The sequence below is a fragment of the Terrapene carolina genome, unplaced genomic scaffold (genome assembly GCF_002925995.2).
Source record: "Terrapene carolina triunguis isolate 2854851 unplaced genomic scaffold, T_m_triunguis-2.0 Scaffold62, whole genome shotgun sequence".
In the NCBI taxonomy this organism is placed as follows: Eukaryota; Metazoa; Chordata; order Testudines; family Emydidae; genus Terrapene; species Terrapene triunguis.
This window is the reverse complement of record NW_020664413.1, coordinates 44,415,585-44,438,348: the sequence shown is the minus strand read 5'-3', so window position 1 is coordinate 44,438,348 and position 22,764 is coordinate 44,415,585. Positions and strand designations below refer to the sequence as shown.

Sequence of the window (22,764 nt, the reverse complement as noted above, 5' to 3'; positions counted from 1 at the left end):
TATGGGCTAAGTCCTGCCCATGTCAGATCAGGAATTGGGAGAGTAGAAGCAGTGCCCAATGTATTCTCTCAGTAGGGTGATTTTTAGCTAGAACAGGTTTCTTACAGGGAAGGCTAGGGGCTGCAGTGTGGAGCACATTTTGAAGAGCACCTAAATTGTATCATTCCCTTCCCTTCCCGCAGTGAAGGACACACAAAATATCACACCTTCCCTCAGGCTGCATTCCCACACTTCCCGTCCTGGTACACAATTCCCTACCCACAGATTCTATCTGTATTTTAAAATTCCTTTTCCAAAAGAAGTTTTAAGGGTTTTTCTGTTTCGTAAGGGTATTTTTCTACAGGGCGGGTCTGAGAGAAATATCACAAAAGGTGCTCAGGCCCCGCCCTCTCCCTCTGTGAATCTTCCTGCTTGTCTCTTCAGCAGGCGGCATCAAGTGTTGAGGTAAAGTCTCTTGTCTTTCATACTCCTCTGTGGACTTGTAGAGGACTCCCGTGAGGGAAGAATCCCCCTCACTGTTCCTATCACCCTGTTGCCATGGGCCTTTGGCCCCTCACTGAGGCCTGGGGTGGAAACTCTCCAGGTTTCCATTACTTCCCTGTTCTGTGCAGGGCGCTGAGGAGGAAAGAACTACTCTCCCTTGGTTCTCCAGGTTTTAGTTATTCGCCAGCCTCCATGGAGGGGATTCCCTGCCCCACCAAGCTTCTCGTTCTCTCTACTCCTATGCAAGATTCTAATGTGTGAAGAAAGGGGGCTCATCCAGCAGGCTATTACAGCTCCTGCTATTCCCCAGCTCCTTGTGGAGATCATAGGAAAAGGAGACTCTTCTGACCCAAGCTTTTCTGCTGCTCTTACTGAAGAAGACCCTTTTGCAGAACCAGAGTGAGCTCCCCAGACCAGCAGTCCACGAGAGTCATTGTTATCATGTTAGTCTAGGTGACAAGTGCACCTTTCCGTCAGCAAAACCATGAAATTGACAATATGCAAAGGGCTGACAGGTGCACAAAATAAACAGTGTGTGTGTGTGGGGGGGGGGGGAGTGAGGAGAGAGACAGAAGAACATTATTTCTTACTAAGTTTCTATTCGAGTAATTTTAGGGATTCCTTGTAATTATAGTGGTAAAAAAAACCAAACAAATGTGATTTTTCATGTTCTTTTAAGTTCTCCATCTCAGGGTCTTTAATAAAGCCCCATATTTATATCTTCACTGATGCTCTGTGGCCTCTGCACTCATTAAAATACAGCAGGGAACTCTTTAAAATGTTTGAGTAAACACATACTGATGAACTATAAGTGCTTGGTACTTTGGCATATGATGATTCTCTTTCAGTAATAAGAGCCACTCAGTCGCTTCCTGCAGATTACTAACATCCATTTAACTACATGAGCTTCTGCTTCTAGATATTTATTCTTTACTTGAACAAATAAGCAAGTCAAACTGCGTATCAGTTATTTAAATAATATAGCACTGTTATTTTGACTCTTCTTTCCCTTCTTTATACATATATACATACATGCATACAAATTAATCTCTTGTGTAGTGAGGCACAATTCCATTAGCTTCTGAGGAGTTGCAGCTGCTTATAGCGGGGCAGAATTTGGTCTATTGTGTGCCCTGATTATTACTAATTTATACAGAGTCCCGTCCGAGCTGTGAAGGTTAAAGTGGGCTCACTGCACATCATTCTGCCTGAAGTAGTTATGACTTCATGTCTTTTGGGAAAGTGTAATGGATCTCCTAGCGGTTTATTACTTAAGGTTTAATTTTTTGCTTTTTCTACTCTAAATTAGAATCTGTACTTGAGATAAAAAAAATTAAACCACCCACTCAGCTAATGAAAATGCATGTGCAAAAGAAAGCAGGTTTCAGTATTCCAACCAGGAACAGGTGGAAGGCATTGGGGTATTAAAATATGTATGTATTTATATATGGCCCTGGACTGATCTACCCAGATAGCTGCAGACAGAGCTGAAATCATTTAAACCTAACTGAGCTGTTCATTTTCTTGTAATGTTGGTGAAGTCAGAACTGATCACTTTAATTTTCAGGGGGAAGGGTGTAAAAGGCTAGTTTGGTACAACAGAGTATCACATTATATATATATATATGTTACAGTACATAACATTGGGCCTGATTCTGCTCTTACTTACACAAATGTAAATCAGGAGTTGAAATCAAGGGGGTTACCCTGGTGTGAAACAGATTCAAAACCCAGATGGGTCATGAACCTCAGAAATTCTGGTACCCACACATGATGTAAATCAACAGTTTATGAATGCCAGACTGTTTTTGCTGAAAAATCAGCAACCCCTGAAGGCAGTCCTGACCTAACCTCAGAATCCTTGTAAAACCAGTTTAAAAAATGCAGGTGGTTAATATCTACTTCTGCAAAGAACAGCAGGCGAACATGTAGCCTGCTCCGGCTGTTATTGACATCAGTCGCACAACTGTTGATGACTTCAGAGGAGCAGTACTAGTCATTTAAAAACATTGCTTATCAAGAATATCCCCAAGGGCCTGCTTTCTGCAAGGAAGGCTGAGACTAGGGTTACCAATTTTGGTTGGACGTATTCTGGGAGATTTCATCACATGACATCCTTTTTAATTAAAGAATAATCTTTAATTTCTGGAGACTCCTGGACAACCCTGAAGGGTTGGCAACCCTAGCTGAGACCAGGACATATCTGTACTCATGTCAGAACAATATAGTGGGGAAAATAGCTTTGTTTCTATGGTTGATTACTTAGATTGTAAACTCTTTGGGACAGAGACTGTCTTTTTGTTCTGTGTCTGTAGCGTGCGTAGCACAATGCAGTCCTGGTCCATGCCTGAACCACGATGCTGGTGATGATAATATGGTGCTTTTATACTTTACATTTATTGTAAGAGTTTTGCTGCAAATAGCATTTTAATTTTAAGTCCATAAATTTTAATCAAGAGTGATCCAATAGTGAGTACAGGTCTAATAAAAAACATAATGAATGGACATTGGCTCCACATTACATTTAATTAATTAACCTTTATCTTTGTGTCTCATTGGAACCACAGGGATAGGAAATATAACTGCTTTTTCACAAAAGGGGCACAAATATGAAATTATTTCTGAAGGGAGATTCAGATATTTAAATGCACTTCTTCAGCCAAAAGCTTGCACTTCTACATTAGCTTGAAAAAGTCAAGATAATAGTTTTAATAAAATTATATTAAAAGGAATGAATTGGCATATTTCATTTTAAAGATATGCTTTTGTCATGTCATATAATCCTGTGGTTCACTTCAGCATTGAAAGAAAATAAATTGCCGTATTCAAAAAAGGAAAATGCATCTTTGAAAAACTTGTACACCTTTTTTCAGGGGATTAATTTTTCCCCATTAGTCTCAACGGTTTTGTCTAGTCAAGTAGGAAGAAAAGGGTTATGGCTCCTTTAATGGTTCACCACCTCTTTGGGGCTGGGAAGGGGGCATCATCTGAGCTACGGGCTGGCAGGAGGAGCTCAGGTAAGCCCGTGGTTCTCTGTGGACCATATATGTCCTGTTCTGCCAGACAGAGCCCTCTCCCATATCAGTTGCTCCCGCGCATGGGATTGCAGTGGGCCAGGTTTCTGTGATCTCCTGTGGCTATGGCACTGATCGCCTCTTTGGAGACTAGTAAGGAATTTTCCCCTCACTTCCAGATTGGCTGGAGCAGGATTTTTTGTTTTCACCTTCCCCACAACAGCTCCAGGACTTGCCTAGATAGGTTAGGAGGAATGGTTCAAATTGTCACAACTTGGCAGGTGCCCAGTGCAGGTACTCATTCCACAGTGGGTCCAGTTCCCTGATAAACTGGAATGGGAAGTGGACTTAGGGGAAGGCATCCCCTAAAGAATCTGGGGAACAGGGTTAGGGCTTCTAATATCTGGCACTGTGAGGAGACAAGTCCCTTTACCCTTATATGAAGGGAGTGTGGTGGGATCCCAGCAACAGTCTGGGGACAGCTGGGGGAAAGGGGAGTGCTGATAACAGCCTTCACCGAATAGGTGCAAATGATTAAGGAAGGAATCATGACATGCAGTGTACAAGTTATTGCCAGGTAGTTCTCAGAGGAGTTCAGTTAATAAAGTTGTGGCCTAATTAAACTACATCCCTTGTTCTTACTTTTCTTCCTGTATGTCTGGGACAACAGTGAACTGTCATTGATAGGACTGAAGTTTCATTGCTTTATATGGTTAACTTAAGCAAGCTCAGAACTGAGTTTCCCCCATCAATGGGAATGGGTGGAATCTGATGATCTAATAGCTTAGTAGCATAAATTGATTGCCCAGAACACTTAAATGGAAGCATTTAACTTTTGGGCGTATCCATGTTTATAATGCATAAGCATGTTCTCAAAACCAAAACCAAAAAACACACAGGGGAAAATGTTTGGATTTTTCTAATGCTATAGTTACCACCTTGCATCTGGCAAAAACACTGAATCCTCTCTAAACAAATGAAAGCAATAGAGCTTAACTTTAGTTCAATAACAAAAGCAAAATCTGAGGCTAAAATGTATTGGAGGAGAAAATAAAAATGAAAACAGGAATTGAAGCTAAGGCTAACATTTCACTGCATCTTGTTGACAGATGATTGTTTTTAAAGGCAGTTTTTAGAACTAAATCAACTTCTTGCTAATATCGTTAGTTATGTATAAATTAGAGATACAACCTTCATAGCTATAATCATAATTTTTTTAAAAAAATATTCGTGCTAATAATTATTGAGCTCCTCTGATTTTACTGAAGTTATCTTAATTATCTCATCTTAATATGTTACAATTTCATAAAGTTGTAAAAATGCACTGCTCATTACTACTATCTGTGTTCTAAAAACAGGTGCTTTTTAATAGAAAAGAGACAAGATAAAGGTTTCCTGCTTGCACTGTGGACAACTGTATTATTTCCTAAACTCCAAATAGAATACAGCTACTAAAATAGTTGCTAGATTTTCTATGAATCCCAGAACATACAATGATGTTTATATTTTGGTTTTTTTTACAGATTAAGATGCCTGGTCAAGCAACTGGAGAAAGGTGATGTTAATGTGGTGGATTTAAAAAAGAATATTGAATATGCAGCATCTGTGTTGGAAGCAGTTTATATTGATGAAACCAGGTAAGTCTTCAAGGGGGAAAAACAAGAGTTTTATGATGGGGACTTATATTCTACCATTGGTGTTTGCTCTTAATTCCAGCTGACATCAGCTAGTGCTCAGCAGAAGATATAAGGACAGAATATGGCTCTTGGGGCTTAAGAGTAAGCGAAGGAATTTAAGATTCAGGGGATCAAATGTCACCTTCTGGAGAGCTTGCTCAGTTCCCATTTACTTTAATGGGAAAGTGGGTGAAGCACAATCCTATATCATGAGAATTTATGAATGGGTGTAACTGAAAAATCCAGCAGCCAGATTCTGATACTCTTCATCATTGTGAGGGGTACTTTACAGCACGAACATGTCTGTTGAAGAGAAGGAGAGTTGTTGTCAAGTGAAATGCTAATGAAGCTAAGTCTGAGAATCATAATCTGGCCCACAATAAAGAGCTTTATGAAAAACTAGGATTTGTTTTATTCTATTTTTTACAAATATAAAAACTTGATGATTGTTACTAGAACTATTACTTGCAATTATTTTTTTTAAATGGTTTGACTTTAATGAGACTGTAAATTCTAAATATTCCTATATTTGATTTCTTGAAATAATTCTAAGACTTGGCCTGTAATTGAAGTTAAACTAACTGTAAGGCAACTTTCTGGTGTTTCCCTAGATCTTATATTTCACTGTGCTGACCTTTTAAAGTTTTCTCCTGAACTAAATGTGCTTCCAAGAATGCCTGTCAAAGCTTCTCCAATATTGTTTGGATGTCCAATATGTGTCTGCTCCTGTTTCCTTATTCAATTTAAGAATGCCTGACCTTTTAATAATCATTTCAAGGACCTAACTCATCTCAGTGTGCTTAGTGCGCTATTGGAAGGTGCTCAGATACTATGGTGATGAGTGTAGCATTAGAACCTTTATAGAATAGAATAGCTTCTACATTTAGAAAGATGGATGGAAATACTCATGTAATATTTCTGTTCTCTTTCCTTTAATGTGAAACCTTCACATACCAAGCATTGCACATCTATAATTTTGAAGGCTCTCCCATGGGGGGATTGTGGGGCTCGCGCCGCTCTGAAAAATGAGAAAATGAAATCACTGCAAAATAAATTGACCTTCAGCAGCAGTCTGTGCACCATTCACAGTATGGTGAATGGTGCACAGTAGTTCACATCACAGACTAATTCTTGCATCAGAAGGAGCCAGGCAGGATCAGCTGCTGCAGTGCCCTATTCCTGTCCTTAGCATGTGCATATTCCTGTAAGGGGTTGCAAAGCTGCAGCACCAGAAGAACTTTACTGAGTAGCCTGTCCGCCATTACATAGCCCTGAGAGACACTTTCATCAAAAGTGCCCTGAATGTCCCCAGTTCGGCAAGTTACTTAAGCACAGGACCTAATGTAAAGCACATTAGGAGTCTCGTTGACCTCTGTCCATGTGCTCTAAGGAACATTGTGCTTTTAAGTTAGGTATGTGCTTAAACATTTAGCTGACTTGGAGATGTTATGAGCATATACAGAGCTAAGACAAGTTCCAGTGCCCAACCTGAAATGCTCACCCTAGAGCTACTACTGACCAACCATCTGCAAAGATGCTAAGGTAGAAGGCTTGAGGCTCAGGCCTTGTCTACATGAGAAAGCTACACCAGTTTAATTTAATTCATTTTATACTGATTTAGTTAAACTGGTGCAAACCCCATTGTGGACATTTTATCTTAAACCAGTTCCTAATTGACTAAAGCTAAACCAAAATAAACCTGCTTTAAAGTGAACTGAGTGTCCACTCAAGGCTTTTGGTTTAATGAAGGCTGTTTAAAAATCACACCCTTTAGCCTGGGTGGGTTCCTCAGGTGAACAAGCCCTCAGAAAAGTATGCTGCACATTTCTTTGGATTACGCCTTTCCCAATAATAAATTAGTGGTTCTCAAACTTTTGTACTGGTGACCCCTTTCACATAGCAAGCCACTGAGTGCAGCCCCCCTTTTAAATTAAAAACACCTTTTTATATATTTAATACTATTATAAATGTTGGAGGCAAAGCAGGGTTTAGGGTGGAGGCTGACAGCTCGCGACCCCCCATGTAATAACCTCGTGACCCCCTGAGGGATCCCGACCCCCAGTTTGAGAACCCCTGTAATAGATGCTGTAATATTGCAATGCTGCTCATTTTCCCCAGGACAGAAAATTTTGTTTTTTAAATCTCTCTAGTATGCCGTGTCCACTGCCAGTTATAAACAATTATTTTCTCATGATTGCCTGCACAGTTCACTTCCCCAGGAACCTTTAGAATGTTCTTTACCGTTTTACTTCAAAAGGGACCATGCAGTTCATAGTGATTGGTTCTTCTATTGCTACATGGCCAAAAAAAACATGTAATTCCCATTAGTAATAATGGGAGATATGTTAAATAGTTTTCAGCATAGTCAGCTGTAGACAAAGGCATAAAGCACTGCTGGTGCGGGGAAAGTATTCTCTCCATCCACTTCTCAAACACTGTGGTTAGAGGGATGTACCATTCCTAACCCAGTTCTCAGTAGGAGTACCATGACTATGTACATAATGTGAGTTTTGGCTCCTCTCAAACATGGGGTACTGTGGGGATATGAACAGAGCCATTATAATGAAGTATCCAGGCTTTTATGGCTTTGGGTGGAAGGACATTACTGAGCAGGTCTAAGCGCCCATGATGGCCAGCAGGTAGAATTTCATACAAACAGCAGGATAAAATGCCACACAAACATATTCTGTGGATGGAACAGGTGCATTACATTTAGTGTGAGCAAATCCTCAAATGAGTTAGTCACCATTAGGGGGCTAGCAGGCTTATTTTGATTGCCCAAATAAGAACAAACATATGTAATTTCACACTGGTTTGGAAAATTCCCATTCCCCACAGGCTACTTTCTAAGGAGACTAGTTTTATGTCCTGAGACTATTAAAATATTTTCACGAACTGTAACTAAATCTTTGAATAAAGGACTTTTCGCTCTTCTCTGACCTTATGCAAAGCAACATTTATTCTTAAAAAAATTCCCTGTAGGGTAATCTCATTTTTCATAGCACAAAATTGAAAGAAACCTGAGATATTTTTCTTTCTTTTTTACTCTACTGATAATCTTTATTCTCAAATGCAAATTCAAAATGAGTGCTGACCTCAGTTCACAAACCCACTAAGTTCTGGCAGCATTCCCTTTTATAAATGGATGCCCAGCTGTAAAGTGGCCCTGCCAGTATTTTGTATTATACACAAACAAATACATATAACATCTTTATATGAGGGGAGGGATAGCTCAGTGGTTTGAGCATTGGCCTGCTAAACCCAGGGTTGTGAGTTCAATCCTTGAGGGGGCCACTTAGGGATCTGGGGCAAAATCAGTACTTGGTCCTGCTAGTGAAGGCAGGGGGCTGGACTCGATGACCTTTCAAGGTCCCTTCCAGTTCTAGGAGATGGTATATCTCCATTAATTTATTTATTTATTTACTTACCTATGTTACTAGTGGCTTGTTAAATAATAAAAATGGAAATAATTTAAAAAATGAAATGTACTTTTAATCATTTGTTATTTGTTTACTTATTGCGTGTGTGTGAGAGAGAGAGACAAAGACAGTTTGACCCATGACGGGTACACAATCTGCTGCCCAACCCTGAGTCAGTTCACAGCCTTATATTTACAAAATATGCTCTCTGGTGCGCCTTAAAGTCTTGATTCTGCACCACTGAAATCAATTTGGAAATTAAAAGAGCTATTGTTCAGCACAGGGAACTGAAATCTCCATTATAATGTATTCATAATAATACTAGCTCTTTTACATAGCACTCTGCCATGGGTAATGTAGAAAAGGTAACTGCATTTTAATCAGCCTTAGTGGTAAACTCTGTTCCAAATCCCCAGTATAAAGTTTTTAGGTATAATCCATAGACAAATTCTCTCCAGTCTTTGGGGAGGAAATCTGTCATTTGGCAGGAATGATAAAATATTAAGTCCCAGTGAATGAAGTAGGAAGAAACAATTGTGTGTGGTCACAGTTACTACCCATCCAAGAGGAAAGCAGGTGCTTTGTTACACACAGGGTTTCTCCAATGAAAATTTGGAATGGAATTACATTTATCTATTAGTAGATTAAAAATAATAGCCTAGATCATCAAAGGATGGGTTAATCCCTCCTCCTCGTAGTACTCTGGAAGCATTTAGTCGCAGATATTTTGAGCCTGAATATACATTTCTTAATAATGCAAAACTCAAATTGACTTCAGCAAGAGATTTGCTTACTTAAGGACTGCAGCAGAGCGTTCTTTAATTAGCACTACTTTACTTAGTGGCTATTTGTCAGCAGGTACCTTTATCAGCCTGTTTTCATACACGTTGTGTTGAATCCAAACTCAGTCCCTTCCTGGGATTTCGTTTATTAACAGAAAAACTTACAATAAAATAATGTAGGCCTTGATCCTGCAAATATGTAACGTGTAGTCAACCTGCTGCTCTTACACAGAGCACAACTGAAATCAGTGGGGCTCTGCATGCCCAATATTCCTCCTGTGTGCTACACATTACAAGATAAGCCCCATAAGGTTCAGTACAAACTTTTTGTCCAAGACTTCACTGCTCCTAGGGTTCCTCCCTCCAGACTGCTCATCCCACACCCTATATCCTCTGTAAGAGCCACTCTTACCTCTCATATCCAAATGAGGTAATAAGCCACCTGCCACATAAGCCAGCAAAACCCACCCAATCCTTTCCAAGCAGAATCAACACATGCTAACAGGATGGGGTGTTTTGGATGAATACTGCCAGCCTGTTATGCTATGACTTAAGGAGCTATTGCTATCCATATTTGTACATTATACTTCATTCGAGTCAGAGGAGAAGACTGGGTCTGCATAGAAAAGTTGGATGTATATTTCTGTAAGTAAAATTGCCAGAGCCTTGTTGGTTTATGTACAGGATGCAATACATATTGAAACTGGGGTTTAGAATTAAGCTGTTTAATACAGTGAGAAGGAAATCTTTCAGGTTCTCCTGTTTTCCTTCTGTCTGGTTATGTGTTGCTCTACACTCTATCATATCATCTGAGAATGTGGTAGAAAATTATTCCTTTTAAGATTTTACTATCCTTTTCCAAGGAATATGCTAACAACTTCATTTACGAAGTGCTGAAAGTAATCATCTTAGAAAGTAGCCTGGCAGTTGGGAAAGCCTTCCAGAGCGATGTGAAATTATGTTTTCCTTTTGGGCAGTCATTGTAAATGTCTCATTAAAAAAGCTGAAGCCTTCAATCTTCAAAGGAGGCTTTTGACAGTTCCTGAGTGAGTGAGAAATCTTAAAGCAAAAAGAAGTCAGAATGTGTCAAGGACATGTGCATGATAGGAAAGCTGGTTTATTATGAGTTTGGTAGTCTGCCACTCAATTTTAAATATTCCGATGTTACTCTTTTAATATCCAAATGGGAAATGAAAAACATAACAATGAAAGTAAGTTTCTTAAAGTCACCATCATTTTGTAGTGATACCTGTTTAAGTTTGCTGATTTTTGCTATTCTTGATCATTAGAAGTTGCTGCAAAAGTTTCTTTTTTAATGAGAAATGAAAAGGTCAGTAATTGAATAAAAGAGCTGCAGTCTTAATGATCTGCTGAGAATACAAATTCAACCATGCTCCCATGAAATTGCCATTTTGTACTCTGGTGTCAACACATGTCTCATGTTAAACAGGCCTCGGGTGCTGCAAAAAGTGGTGCTGGTTATTCGCGAGGTCTCTCTTGGTTAGTACTTAACCAATGCCCCAGGAGAGCCTGAGGGAGCACTGGAGACTTTATTTTTCAGGAAAGACAAAGGATCTGATTCTTCTGCCATTAAAACATGTTTTTGCTGGGATTCCATCCGAGACCGTTTCCACTTGGCTTATCCAGAACATCTTTTCCAGTTGTGGGAGAATACTTCATCCAGTTCTCTGGGATCTAAAAACTCAGTTCCAATCCAGATTTTGTCACTAAAGTTCCTTTATTTGGCATACAGTAAAGCTATACTGAGGTGATTAGACTTAAGCGTAGGTGGTGGATATAGGACGTACCACACATCCAAAGGTAGACAGAAAACCTCTTTCTTTATATATATTTTCACAGTACATTGCATTTACTATACATTGCATCACACGGTTTGGGACTGGCTTGGTTACTTTGAAGGAACGAATCCCTGCACAGCATGCTCTGCCCATGCATTTTCCATGTGGAATCTGATCTTCACATTCCAGGTTTGTTGTCCATTATCCCTAGCATCAGGGCCGCCCGGGGGGGGGGGCAAGTGGGGCAATTTGCCCTGGGCCCCGCGAGCCGTGGCCAAGAATCCCTTTCCTCACCCGGCGGCGCTCCGAGTCGGCGGCGGCGGGGGCATTTCGGCGGTGGGGGCACTTCAGTGCTGCTGAAGACACGGAGTGACTGAAGGGCCCCCCACCACCGAAATGCCGCCACCGCAGACTCGGAGCGCCGCCCAGTGAGTACAAGCTCCCCCGCTTTGCCCCAGGCTCCCTGAATCCTCTGGGCGGCCCTGCCTAGCATTAAGGTGTTCCTTATCTTAGCTAGCACAGACATTCTGACTCCAGCATACTGCTTGTTATGCCTCTGTTTACAACTTAACTTTCCATTCACCTTCCCAATCCCACCCACTAAGGCTACATCTGCACTACAGCACTTACAGCGGCGCAGGTACATCACTTGTGGCAGAGACACTGAAAGTCGATAGAAGAGAGTTCTCTTGTCGGCTTAATAACACCTGCCTCCGCCAGCGGTGGTAGCTATGTCGGTGGGAGAAGCTCGTGCTGATATAGCGCTGTCTACACCGGCACTTAGGTTGATATAATTTATGTCGTTCAGGGTTGTGGCTTATTTTTTTGGTTCAGCCACCAAAATGAAAAATCATTATTCACCTGGCTCTAGTCCTTACTACTAGATCCATGACATGTTTTGCAAGACCAGAGATAATCCTGGTGTTCTAGCTGAATTCCACTTTGTTTTCAGATTCTACTACAATGAGAGCCATAGAAATGCCTGTAAATAAATACATTCTATTCTGCCTGTCTAACCCAGTGGTTTCAGTTGAATAAATTATTCTTGACTTTGTGTTGAACTGTTGTCTAGTGTCCTTTTGAAGGTTGCAATCTCTAAGACCTTTTACCTCAGAGGTGTCTGTGTTTCAGAGGTGGATGAAGTAGTAGGTTAGTTTGCATGTAGTTAGTAATTAGTTTGGGCGCTGTTGGTTCTTTCTATGAAAGGAACTACATACATAAGTTTGGATTTTTGAAGCTGAGAACTGACAGTTGCTTGCTACAGTTATAACTGAAGATGGAATCACTATGTGCTTTAGAGGTCTTGAAATAATGCAGGATAACTCAGTGATATACTAAATAATCTTGCAAACATTCCCTTCTGAAAAGAAGGTTGGTGTTAAAATTAATAATGCAGATGAGCCTGAAGAAATGAAGGGCAATAATGTCACACACTTTGTGAATAGTGCTGTAACAACCACCCTGGGTCATAAATGTTCAATGTATATTTCTGGTAACTGAATGCACTTACCACCCACTTTCAACCACCTGCACATTAACAGGTGATGCAGCTATCATCCTAATCATTTTTTAAAATCTTAAAATTTGAAGCTAAAGTGAAATAAGAGTTTGGGATGTGATCACATCTCTCACGGGTGGTGGAGGCATAGGTGAGTTACTGCATTCCATCCCAACTAGGTGGTGGTAAAATCTGTATACCACCACACAGTCATGCAGTCTGAATATGCCACATATATTACAGAAAAAATATTTCAGAATTGTTTCAGCTTTTATATAATTTTTGGGCCAGATTGTGCCCCATGCAAGGGTTTCTTGAACTGCTGCAGCAGGGCAAATGGAGCATAACATCAACTGAAACAACCAGAATCAGAGGGATCCCCAGGTGCAGTACAGCCAGTGTAGCCTGCTCTAGACCAACTCTCTGGCAGCCTTTAGCCCCAGGGATGGGGTGTGTTGGCCTAGAGCTGCCCTGTGCTCCTATGATCCCCTGCTACTATAACAGCCCCTTTGTGTCCATTGCATCTAGTTCAACTCAGAGCAGCCCTGGAGCTGCTCCAGATTGCACAAAAAGCTGAATGGAGAGGCTAACCTGGATGAGACAACTACAAAGATGACTGGGAGTCACTTTCGTCACCCCTACCCTCGGTGGAGCTCCTGTGCCTTTTATTGATATTATTTTCCACATCCCTCTGTCTGTAAAGCATGGCTGCCTTAATTACTGTGGCCAGTTTTTTGTAACTGAAGAACCTAAAGTTAGAGAGAAAAGGTGGGTGTGGTGATACCTTTTATTGGACCAACTTTGGTGGGTGAGAGAAACAAGCTTTCGAGCTACTCAGAGCTCTTCTTCGGGTCTGGGAAAGGTACTCTGTGTCCCAGCTAAATACAAGGTTGAACAGCTTGTTTAGCATAAGTAGTTAACACACATTCTATGGGGTCATTCAAAGTGAAGTGGCCTGTTAACATTCCTGCAATAATAGGACAAAGAAGGGAGGTTAGTGGGTTTCAGATTGTGGTAATAAGCCATAAATCCAGTGTCTTTATTAAGATCATGATTTTTAATGTCTAGCAAAGTTATGAATTTAAGCTTCCAGGCTTGTCTTTTGAAGGTGTTTGTGCAGGTTTCCTTTGGGGATGAGGACTGAGAGCTCAGATGTGGAGTGGTCATTTTGTGAAAAGTGTTTGCCAATGGATGATATAATGATTTTGGCTTATCATAGTTCTGTGCGAGTATAGTGATTGGTTTCACCCCCATAGCTGTTGGGGCATTTAGTGCAATGGATGACATATACCATATGTTGTGATAAGCATATGTAGAACCCAAGGATCTTGAAAGGTGTGTTATGGAAAGTATTGTTCATTGTAGCACTGGAGATATGTTTACAGGTTTTGCATATGTTCTGGCAGAGTCTGGTGCTGCTTTTAGTTGGTGTATGCTAAGCTGTCGGGAGCTTGCTTCTGATGATGGTGTTAGCGAGGTGTGTGGGAGGGATATCCTTTGAAGGCTAGAAGAAGGTGTGTGGGAAAGATTTCTTTCAGGATGTGGTTCCCATCAAGTATGGGTTGTTATTGTTTAATGATACCCCATTTGGGTTCCAGTTTGGAGTGGTAGGTTACAACTAGAGGTGCGAAGTTGAAGAGTTTTTTTCTGTATTGAAGCAGGTTCTCTCAGGGTATTTGGATGGCCTGTTCCATGATGTGATCTACTTCTCTAGTGGAGTGTCCTCGTTTGGTGGAGGTGGCTTGAAGTGAGTGACGGCATGTATCCAAGACTTTCTCCTTAGAGAACATTCTCTGCTATCTGAGGACCTCACTGTAGATAACAGATTTCTTAGTGTGTTTGGGGTGGTTACTGGATCTGTGAAGGTTGGTGTGGTGATCTGTGGGTTTCTTGTATATAGTTGTCTGTAGGGTTCCATTGTTGAAGCTCATTGTGGTGTCCGGGAAGTTCATGCTGTTTCATGTTTTGTTGAAATATAGATATATTTCAACAAATGTTGTGGTGGAAATCTATGAGGAATTTTTTCTTTTAATAAATGTTTTGTTTGACTCAAAATAAAATGTTACGTTTTGTTTACCTAAAGTTAGAGACCTACATGCATAATTTTGCATTCCTATGTCACCAGTGTATGTTTGAGTAACAAGGTTCAGTGAAGACTTTTGCTGAAATTTTTATTTTATTGCCTCCTCTGAGGTCCTAAGCTCCTATTGAAGGCACCTGATAGGAGGAGTTCATCATAGTGCTGAGTGAAATTTTTTTGACCAAAACCTTTTTCGATGAAAAATGCAGATTTGCTGACTCTAAAATGTTTTTTGAATTTGTTGGTTTCATCAAACTTGTTCATTTTGAAAAAAACAAAAGCTGAAAAAAGTCAAACTTTTGGCATTTTGAAAATGCAACATTTAATTTTTTTGTATGAAATCATTTTAATTTTCAAAATTTCCCTTTTTTTGTAAAAATCAGAAGTGTTAAAAATGTTCAAAATCAAAACAAAACATTTTGATTTTTGTCTAAAAGAAATATTTTCTTTCAACCTGAAATGAAACTTTTAGCCTTCTTATTTGCAGAAAATTTTGAAAATTTTTGTTTTCAGGCCACCCTGAAACAATTTTTTAAAAAACTTTTCAAAACTGCTAATGAACTGAAAAATCTGCACAGCTCTAGTTCATCACCTGATATTATGGGGCATTTACAGTCTCTATTTTCACAGAACATATAAATTGTGAAGTCCAGTTGACTCTCTAAGCTATAAAACAACTGATTTTATCCTGAAAACAAAGTGATGCATTTTCATAGACTCTTAGGTCCTGACCATGCAAAAACAGATGTGCTGGTACTGAACCCTCTATGAGGTCATCAGCATAGTGATCTACATTAGTACATCTCTTTGCAGGATTGGTGAAATCTTAATATCTAAAATAGATTTAGATATTCATTTAAATTTAAAAATGATACTGCCCCAATCCCTCCACCCCAAAAGGTTGACCGATTAAGTCATTCATTTCTAAATCAAGAAAACAATGTGTATTACATGGCGCAGTACCTATCCATGGAAAATAAGAAGGGTGAGTGTTCAGCAGGTGACACAATTCATTTTAGAGGAGATGGGTAATATATTCAAGCAAATTGTGTTTTAAATTATGAAATACCTAGAGAAATAAATCTATCTGAGATTTCAACAAGGATGAGCAAATATCTGAAACAGATGTTTACTGTGAGTCCACTGAGGGAAGGACGCCCGGTCTGGCATTTATTGTCCAAATGGCGAAATATAAACTAGATGACTCCTCTTTGTACTTGGACCTGACAGATGGGTAATAGAATGTGATGATTCCATAAACAAAAAATTAAAATGTTGATCTACTTAAGTTTGATAATGTAATTTGAAACTACAGTTCAGCTGAGTTTGCCATGACTTCACAGTACTATTCTCAGTCAGGCTCCATCATGTGACATGGTTGAATGTATTCTACCAGAAGTAGCCTTGCCAGCCATAAGTGCTTCATTCAAAGAAAATGATTCTGTGCATCCATCAAGAGAATTCACAAAAGATACTTCTGTGAAAACTGCTATTAAAGAAGCTTGTGTTGTCAAAAAGCTTTCAAGCCTTCTTAGCTTTACAAAAAAATAAAAAAAACAACCCTTTTTAAAAGATCTTTTGTAATAAGCTGCAGGTTTTTCTGAGAGGTGAGTTTAGCACAATTACTGGGGATATGAAACACCTCTAAAATAACTGCAAATCTATGGGATTTTGGCTAAAATTCAGCAAATTTCCCCCCTCTCCTCCCAGTTCATATACGATGTTTAGTAAACTGATCATGCCATTTTCAAGAAGTTACTGATTTTTACTAACTGAACATTATTACCGATTTTTTTAATTTTTCAGTCTTGTCCTAATTAAAAATAACCCTCAATCTCTTTTATAATATCTTTCACTTACCTGTTCCCTTCTCACCACCCTTGCATACTGCTTCCAAAGATCTTCCTTGTCTTCCCTTCTTTCCAAAATCGTGTGGGGGTCAAAAAAAGGCAGTTTGATAGAACATTCAAATATTTGCATTTTAGAAACCTTCAGCCTTATCTTCTGTGAAATGAGCTTTTTAATCAGAGATGGCCCTGGGCCAGACACCAGATACAACCTTCCTGGGCCGTTGGGAAAATTTGGGCTATAGATCTACACTTCTGAACAGAAAAGGCAGCTGAAAGAGGGAGGGTCATTTATCACATAAGTGAAATTTTTCACTAACTTCTGTAGCAATGAAATCCAGAATTAGACATTTTGTGTCCCACCACTACTCTATCATCACAGTGCCTGTAGTTCTCCATATCGTCTTTGCCATTTATTGCAATTAAGTTACTGCCAATAATGTCAGGACAACTCTTCTAAGCATGCTCCTTGATACCCTTGAGAGGCTAATATGGAGGTGGACTGTTTCCAGTAAGACTGATACGTTTTTTGCTTGGGCAAGAAAGTCCTATTTCTGCTCAAGATGGACCTCAACCACTGTTGTATTTGATCCAACTTCAATGGAAGTAAATGGGAGTTTTTCAGTTGACCTAGGATAGGAACCTAGAGGAGGCAGATATGAAGTATTCGAGAATTGGATACAACTGTGTAAGTTAATTTAGGGAGAGAACAGTTAAGCCAGTAAAATTTATGAAAGGTCGTGGATGGTGGTTAAAAATGTGAATGAATTGGCCTTTTGGACTATAAGTACTATCTTCCCATGGGTTCTTCAGTTCTCTGTATGAAAAGCACTTTATTTTATAAACTGTTTCCAGGGGTTGATTCCTGGCTTAATCAGTTGACTGAGTTGAAGAGCCAATTTTCCCCCACTATATATAACATTGGGTGCTGTGGAAGCCACAAAATATATTTTGTTGAATTAGAACTTCAGTATCTTCACAGGCGGTATGACAGATCAGCAGTAAGAGTTTATTTTTTCACCATCAGATAATTTTAAGTGGTTTAAATTTGGACTCATTTTCTTATCTCTCCTCTCCTCCATAGTACATTTTATGTATTCCTAAGGGAGAAGAAATGTACTTCTGACTATTCCATTATTATATTTAAAATTCTAATTAAATGAAAAGGCTGGAAATTAGCAATACTTGGAGTTTGAAGAGTTACACTCTGTAAAAAGCATTCTACCATGACAAATAGATCAAGTTGTTAGTTATTCTAAGTACAATATTAATTTGTCTCTCATTTTTACAGTACGTTTTAAGTGCTCGGGGCCATATTCTATACTCAGTTTTTGCACATCATTCCCACTACTGTCAATGGGAGTGCCACCCAGGGAATGAATATAATTAAATGCAAAATCTTAACACACCCACATTCCACATACTAGATATATTTAATATAAGATATTATATATGTGCAGTGCCAAAGAATTAATGTTACATCAATAAAATAAATCTTAGATTTAGCATTTCCTGACTTTTTGTGTTTAGCTAATTTAATGTTACATTAATATAGGGGATTTTTGGTTAGTTTTTCATATTGTTTAGTTTTTAAATAGAGAAAATATTACCTGTCTATGCATACTAAAATTTAAATAATTTCAACTAGGCTTTGAAGTTCACACCTCCCAGATATTTATAGGATTCTGGGGAGCAGAGTAAACAACTTAGTGAGGTGAATAGGATAGAGAGGAGCTGAGGGCTGGGTGCTGCAGTTATTTGACTGGATACATTTTTCTGCAAGGCTGACTTTACAAGACAGTTGCATAACTGAAACAGTGAGACATTTGATTCCCTATTCTGCAAATGCTTATGCACGTTAGTATTCCCATTGAGCAAAGTCAAGGATACAGCTGGGGAAAAATTTTGGGCCAAACCTTTTTTTTCCATGAAAAATGCATATTTGGCAACAATGAAATGTTTTGAGAATCATTTTGATGTCACCAAGTTGGTTATTTAAAGGGGGAAAGAATAATAAGTTAAGAAAAAATCAAAATGTTTTGATTTTTTTTCTATGAAACAACTTTTCATTTCAAAATTTCCTTTAATTTAATTTTTTTTTTTAAGTTCAGAAACATTTAAGTGGTTGAAATCAAAACAAATATTTCATATATATATATTTATTTTTTTACTTTTTGATTTTCTGAACATTTCAAAAATTGTTTTTGGTCTGACCTGAAACTATTTTTTTTTCAACTTTTCAAAATTGCCAACAAACCTCGTTTGCCTGGTTCTACTCAAGGGTCTTCTCACATGTCTCCTTAAGTAACGTGTGTATGCTTGCAGAATCTGAGCCTTAATATGGAGGTTGATGATGCATGTTTTATGGTCACTCTCCTGCAGATCATCCCAGCATCAGTCTCTGCTTTGAGGCCAGGAAAGTAGCGTGCACATGTGTATACACACACACAAACCCCCACAAAAAACCTAAGGCTTTCATTAAGATCAGCTAATTTTTAGCATGATTTTAAATGAACATGAAATGAAAATTTTAAACAAACATGCTCAGAAGTGATTGTTCAGTTTGATCTAACTTTCTGATTTGTAATTTTTTTTTCTATTCATAAGTAGTAAAGAGCCTGGTCCTCACTTGTTCCAAGCAAAATTTGGAGGTTTTTCCTGAGTAACTTTGAGTTATTGATAAGTGAAAAAAGTCTAAAAACAAATTTTGTAGTAGTAGTGTTTTCCCCTTTCACTTTCCAGTAACTCAAAAACAGCTGCAAGGAATTTTTCTCAAATCAAAACAAATGAAAGTCATCACCTCTACTTTGTGAATGAACCTGGAAAGTTTCAGCCCCAAAGGAGATTTTTTTCAGGAAATTAGGAGCAGATGCGCAAAGTCCTGCCAAATTTTAACTCACAAAACCTATGTTCTGTCTTAATCTTTTCTTTTAACAGTCATTACTTCTTTCTGTCTCCACTTTGTAAATACTCTTTCTGCACACACATAGCTAAGCCATGTGCTTTGAATCCTGTCTCCTAGAATTCATTCTGAATAATATTTCTTTGTCTCTGTCTTCTCTTGTGACTTCAGGGGTGTTGAGAATAAAGTTGACAGCTCTAGGGATTAATGCTGGTTCTGTTTTTTCCTGCTTATTATTTATATAATGTCTTAACTCCTTCAGAATCAGACCATGAAAAAATCTTTTGCTTTAAGCTCTTTGATCTCAACAACTCTAGTACAACCGAGGTTTTCTATTTCCTCATTTTGTTGTGCGTATGATACAGTTCCATGGTTCTGTTCTCAGTGTTGCCCAGTTCTTCATGTTTTCTTTGATTGTAGGCACTATTGTATGTGATGATACTATACTAGTTTGATGTTGTCTTTTCAAGGGATTGTACTTCTAGTTGAAAGATCTTTCATCTCCAACACGCATAATGTCTTTGAAGTACTCTTATGTATAAAGTTACTATCTGGCAATTCTGAATTTTGCATTACACCGAGGGCCTCCTGCTGAGCAGCCTGCAGGCGAAAGTCACAGGTACAGTTGAACTGATGCTAAACACAGTTTAGCTGCAAGTGTAAACCAGGGCAAACTGTGTTTAGCATGACTTAAGAAATCATGCTTAAATCCTACAGGGAGGTGGGTTTGGAGGCAGATCTGGCTGGCGTGCTCTCTTCACCTGCAGTGTTTAACCATATTTGCGGCAAAGGTGTTGAATACTTAGATGGCCCCATTATAATCTTTCATGTGTGAGTCTGAGTCTTAAATCTCTCTGTGAGGTAGTGGAATACTATTATCCTCATTGTACAGATGGGAAACTAAGGTACAGAGAGACACTGACTTGCCTAGAGTAATACAGGAAGTCTGTGGTGGAGCAGGCACTTGAACCCAAGTCTCCAAGATTGTAATCTAGTGCCCTAACCACTGAACGGTCCTTCCTCTTGCTCCACTACTTGCAGTTAAACCCTGTTCAGCATTAGTTCAGCAGTACTCGATCTCTCAGCAGCAGGTAAATTCCCTAGAATAGACAAGGCCTGTGTGTCAAACGTAACTGTTAAATGTGCAGGAGTATCAAGAAGGGGGAATAATATGAGTGTCCGTGAGGCTTTCCAACTAATCTATAGCCAATCCTGGTCTTAATTAACATGAGTTCCGGTTATCTGGACAGTAATAACTTTCATTGGAAAAAATCAATAATTCCTTGTTCTTTTATTGAAGTTTTGTAAGGAAATGGAGATTTGACATGTATAGGTAATTGGAGATTACAAGTAAAAATGCTCTTTAGTGTGAAATTTTTGTATGTTAAATGATGCCATCCACATGGGTATACCATCAAGATTACATAGATCAGCGATTACATTACAGTGAACAGTAATTACATCAGAGTGACCTCATAATACATCTGCTCTAGAACCGCACTGCTGTTGTTACTGCTATGTTCAGAGCAACAGTAGTAATAGTAAGAATGACCTGCACTTAGGAGAAGGGGCCGTACAATTTACTTAATATATTTAATGTAGTGATTTACTGCAGTGGGTTAGGGAACAAAAAGCAGCTACAAAATGACCCAGGATAAAAAAGACAAAATTGGTATCAAAACAAATTGCAGCTCAGCCAAATCAAAAACGGACAGCCATAAGGTCAAGAAGAAAATTTCATCCACTGTTATGTAAGTACTATATTAATATTTCTAGTTGATGCACACTTCTGTTCAATTGTTCCTTGTATCCCAATTCAATCACATTTGTACTTAAGTGCATTTGGTGAATAATACTTAAGACAATCTAAAGTTGTTTATAATATGCTTTAATGACATTTTTATGACTTGAGAAGTATGTTTCAATTTGGGCAATTTTCAATGTTCATAAATGTCTGTACAGGGAAAGTGAAGTGAAATGTTTACTTTAATGCACATTCACAAGTCATAAGATCTGTATGTTATAGCATATACATTTCCAGAGTCCTATAACTAACTAATGGTAGGGTATTTACCTATATAAATGTAATTAGATATCGTTCATTAGCATGACCAAGTGAATAGATTTGGAAGTAGACAAAAATAACAGGTTTTATTAGACAAGGGTTGTGTATTTTACGTAATAGGTATAGGGTGAATTACAATGAATAATCTACTTGTTAGAGTAAGGCTACCTACTTCTATTGTGCAGTATGTAACTTATTTAGTTTTCCTTGGGTTAACTCAAATGTCTATGTTTGTTTATTCATCTATATATCCAGTCAGCTAGGTATCTAGATTCTTATATGGCTCTCTTTACTGTAGTACCTCAGTGCCTCACAATCATTAATGAATTTAACCAAAGGCCATTCATATTTCCATCACCAATGTACAATCTGCATAATTCCCTACTCTACAAAACCTTATTTCCCCAAAAGTCTTAGGTATCTCTCTCAAACACTTAGGAAAAAACAGTTTGTAGTGCATGTACTGCTGTAATTACAGCTCTGTGAATAACCAAATTTTTGTTTCAGAGGGTGAACTGAGGTGAAGGGGGGAGAGGAAGTTTAGGGCCAACTTGAAACAAAAAAAATTCAATTTTTTCTGTCAACTGAAAAGCAAACAAAAAAATTGTTTCAGCTCAAACAAAACACTTTGTCCAATGTGAAATGAAATGTTTTGTTTTGTTTGTGAGGGGTTTTTTTAAAATATTTTTTACTTAAAAACAAAAATTCATTTTGAAAATGTCAAACAAAACATTTAGATTTTTTTCAGAATTTTTCCTGTTTGGGAGGTTTTTTTTCAACTGAAGCAATTTGACAAATTAGATACACATTTGCACAATATTTTGGATGACCAGAATCTGAATTTTTGGGTTGACAAAAAGTTTAATCCCAAAAGTTGTGCCCAGCACCACTTGTAATCACAGTTGATATTGTTAGTTTGTGCCACATCTAGTTCTGTGGCTTATTTCCTCAGAGCATGCACGTCAACTCACATGGTTGCCTGTAAAGTCTGAGAGAAGAGAAGTGTTTTTGTAAACAAAGGCAAAAACCTTCAGACATAATAAAGAGTCCATTTATATTAGTATTAGTATTTGTGTTGAAGGAAATGGTGTTGATATAGCTGTAGCTCTTTCACTTCTCAGGGAATCTTTGTATGAAAGATGATATCCAAAATAAAATTGTATTGTTGGTACTGAACAAATGCCTCAACATGGTGATAA

General features: G+C 38.6%; 1 protein-coding gene across 1 annotated transcript in view; it reads left to right on the top strand.

Moving 5' to 3' along the window:
• PDE1A (phosphodiesterase 1A) overlaps window positions 1-22,764 on the top strand; it is a 265,115-nt gene that overhangs the window by 180,968 nt on the left and 61,383 nt on the right. The window contains exon 3 of the mRNA XM_026647746.1: window positions 5,021-5,134. Within this exon, the coding sequence (XP_026503531.1) occupies window positions 5,021-5,134 (114 nt within the window). The remainder of the gene's footprint in view (window positions 1-5,020; window positions 5,135-22,764) is intronic.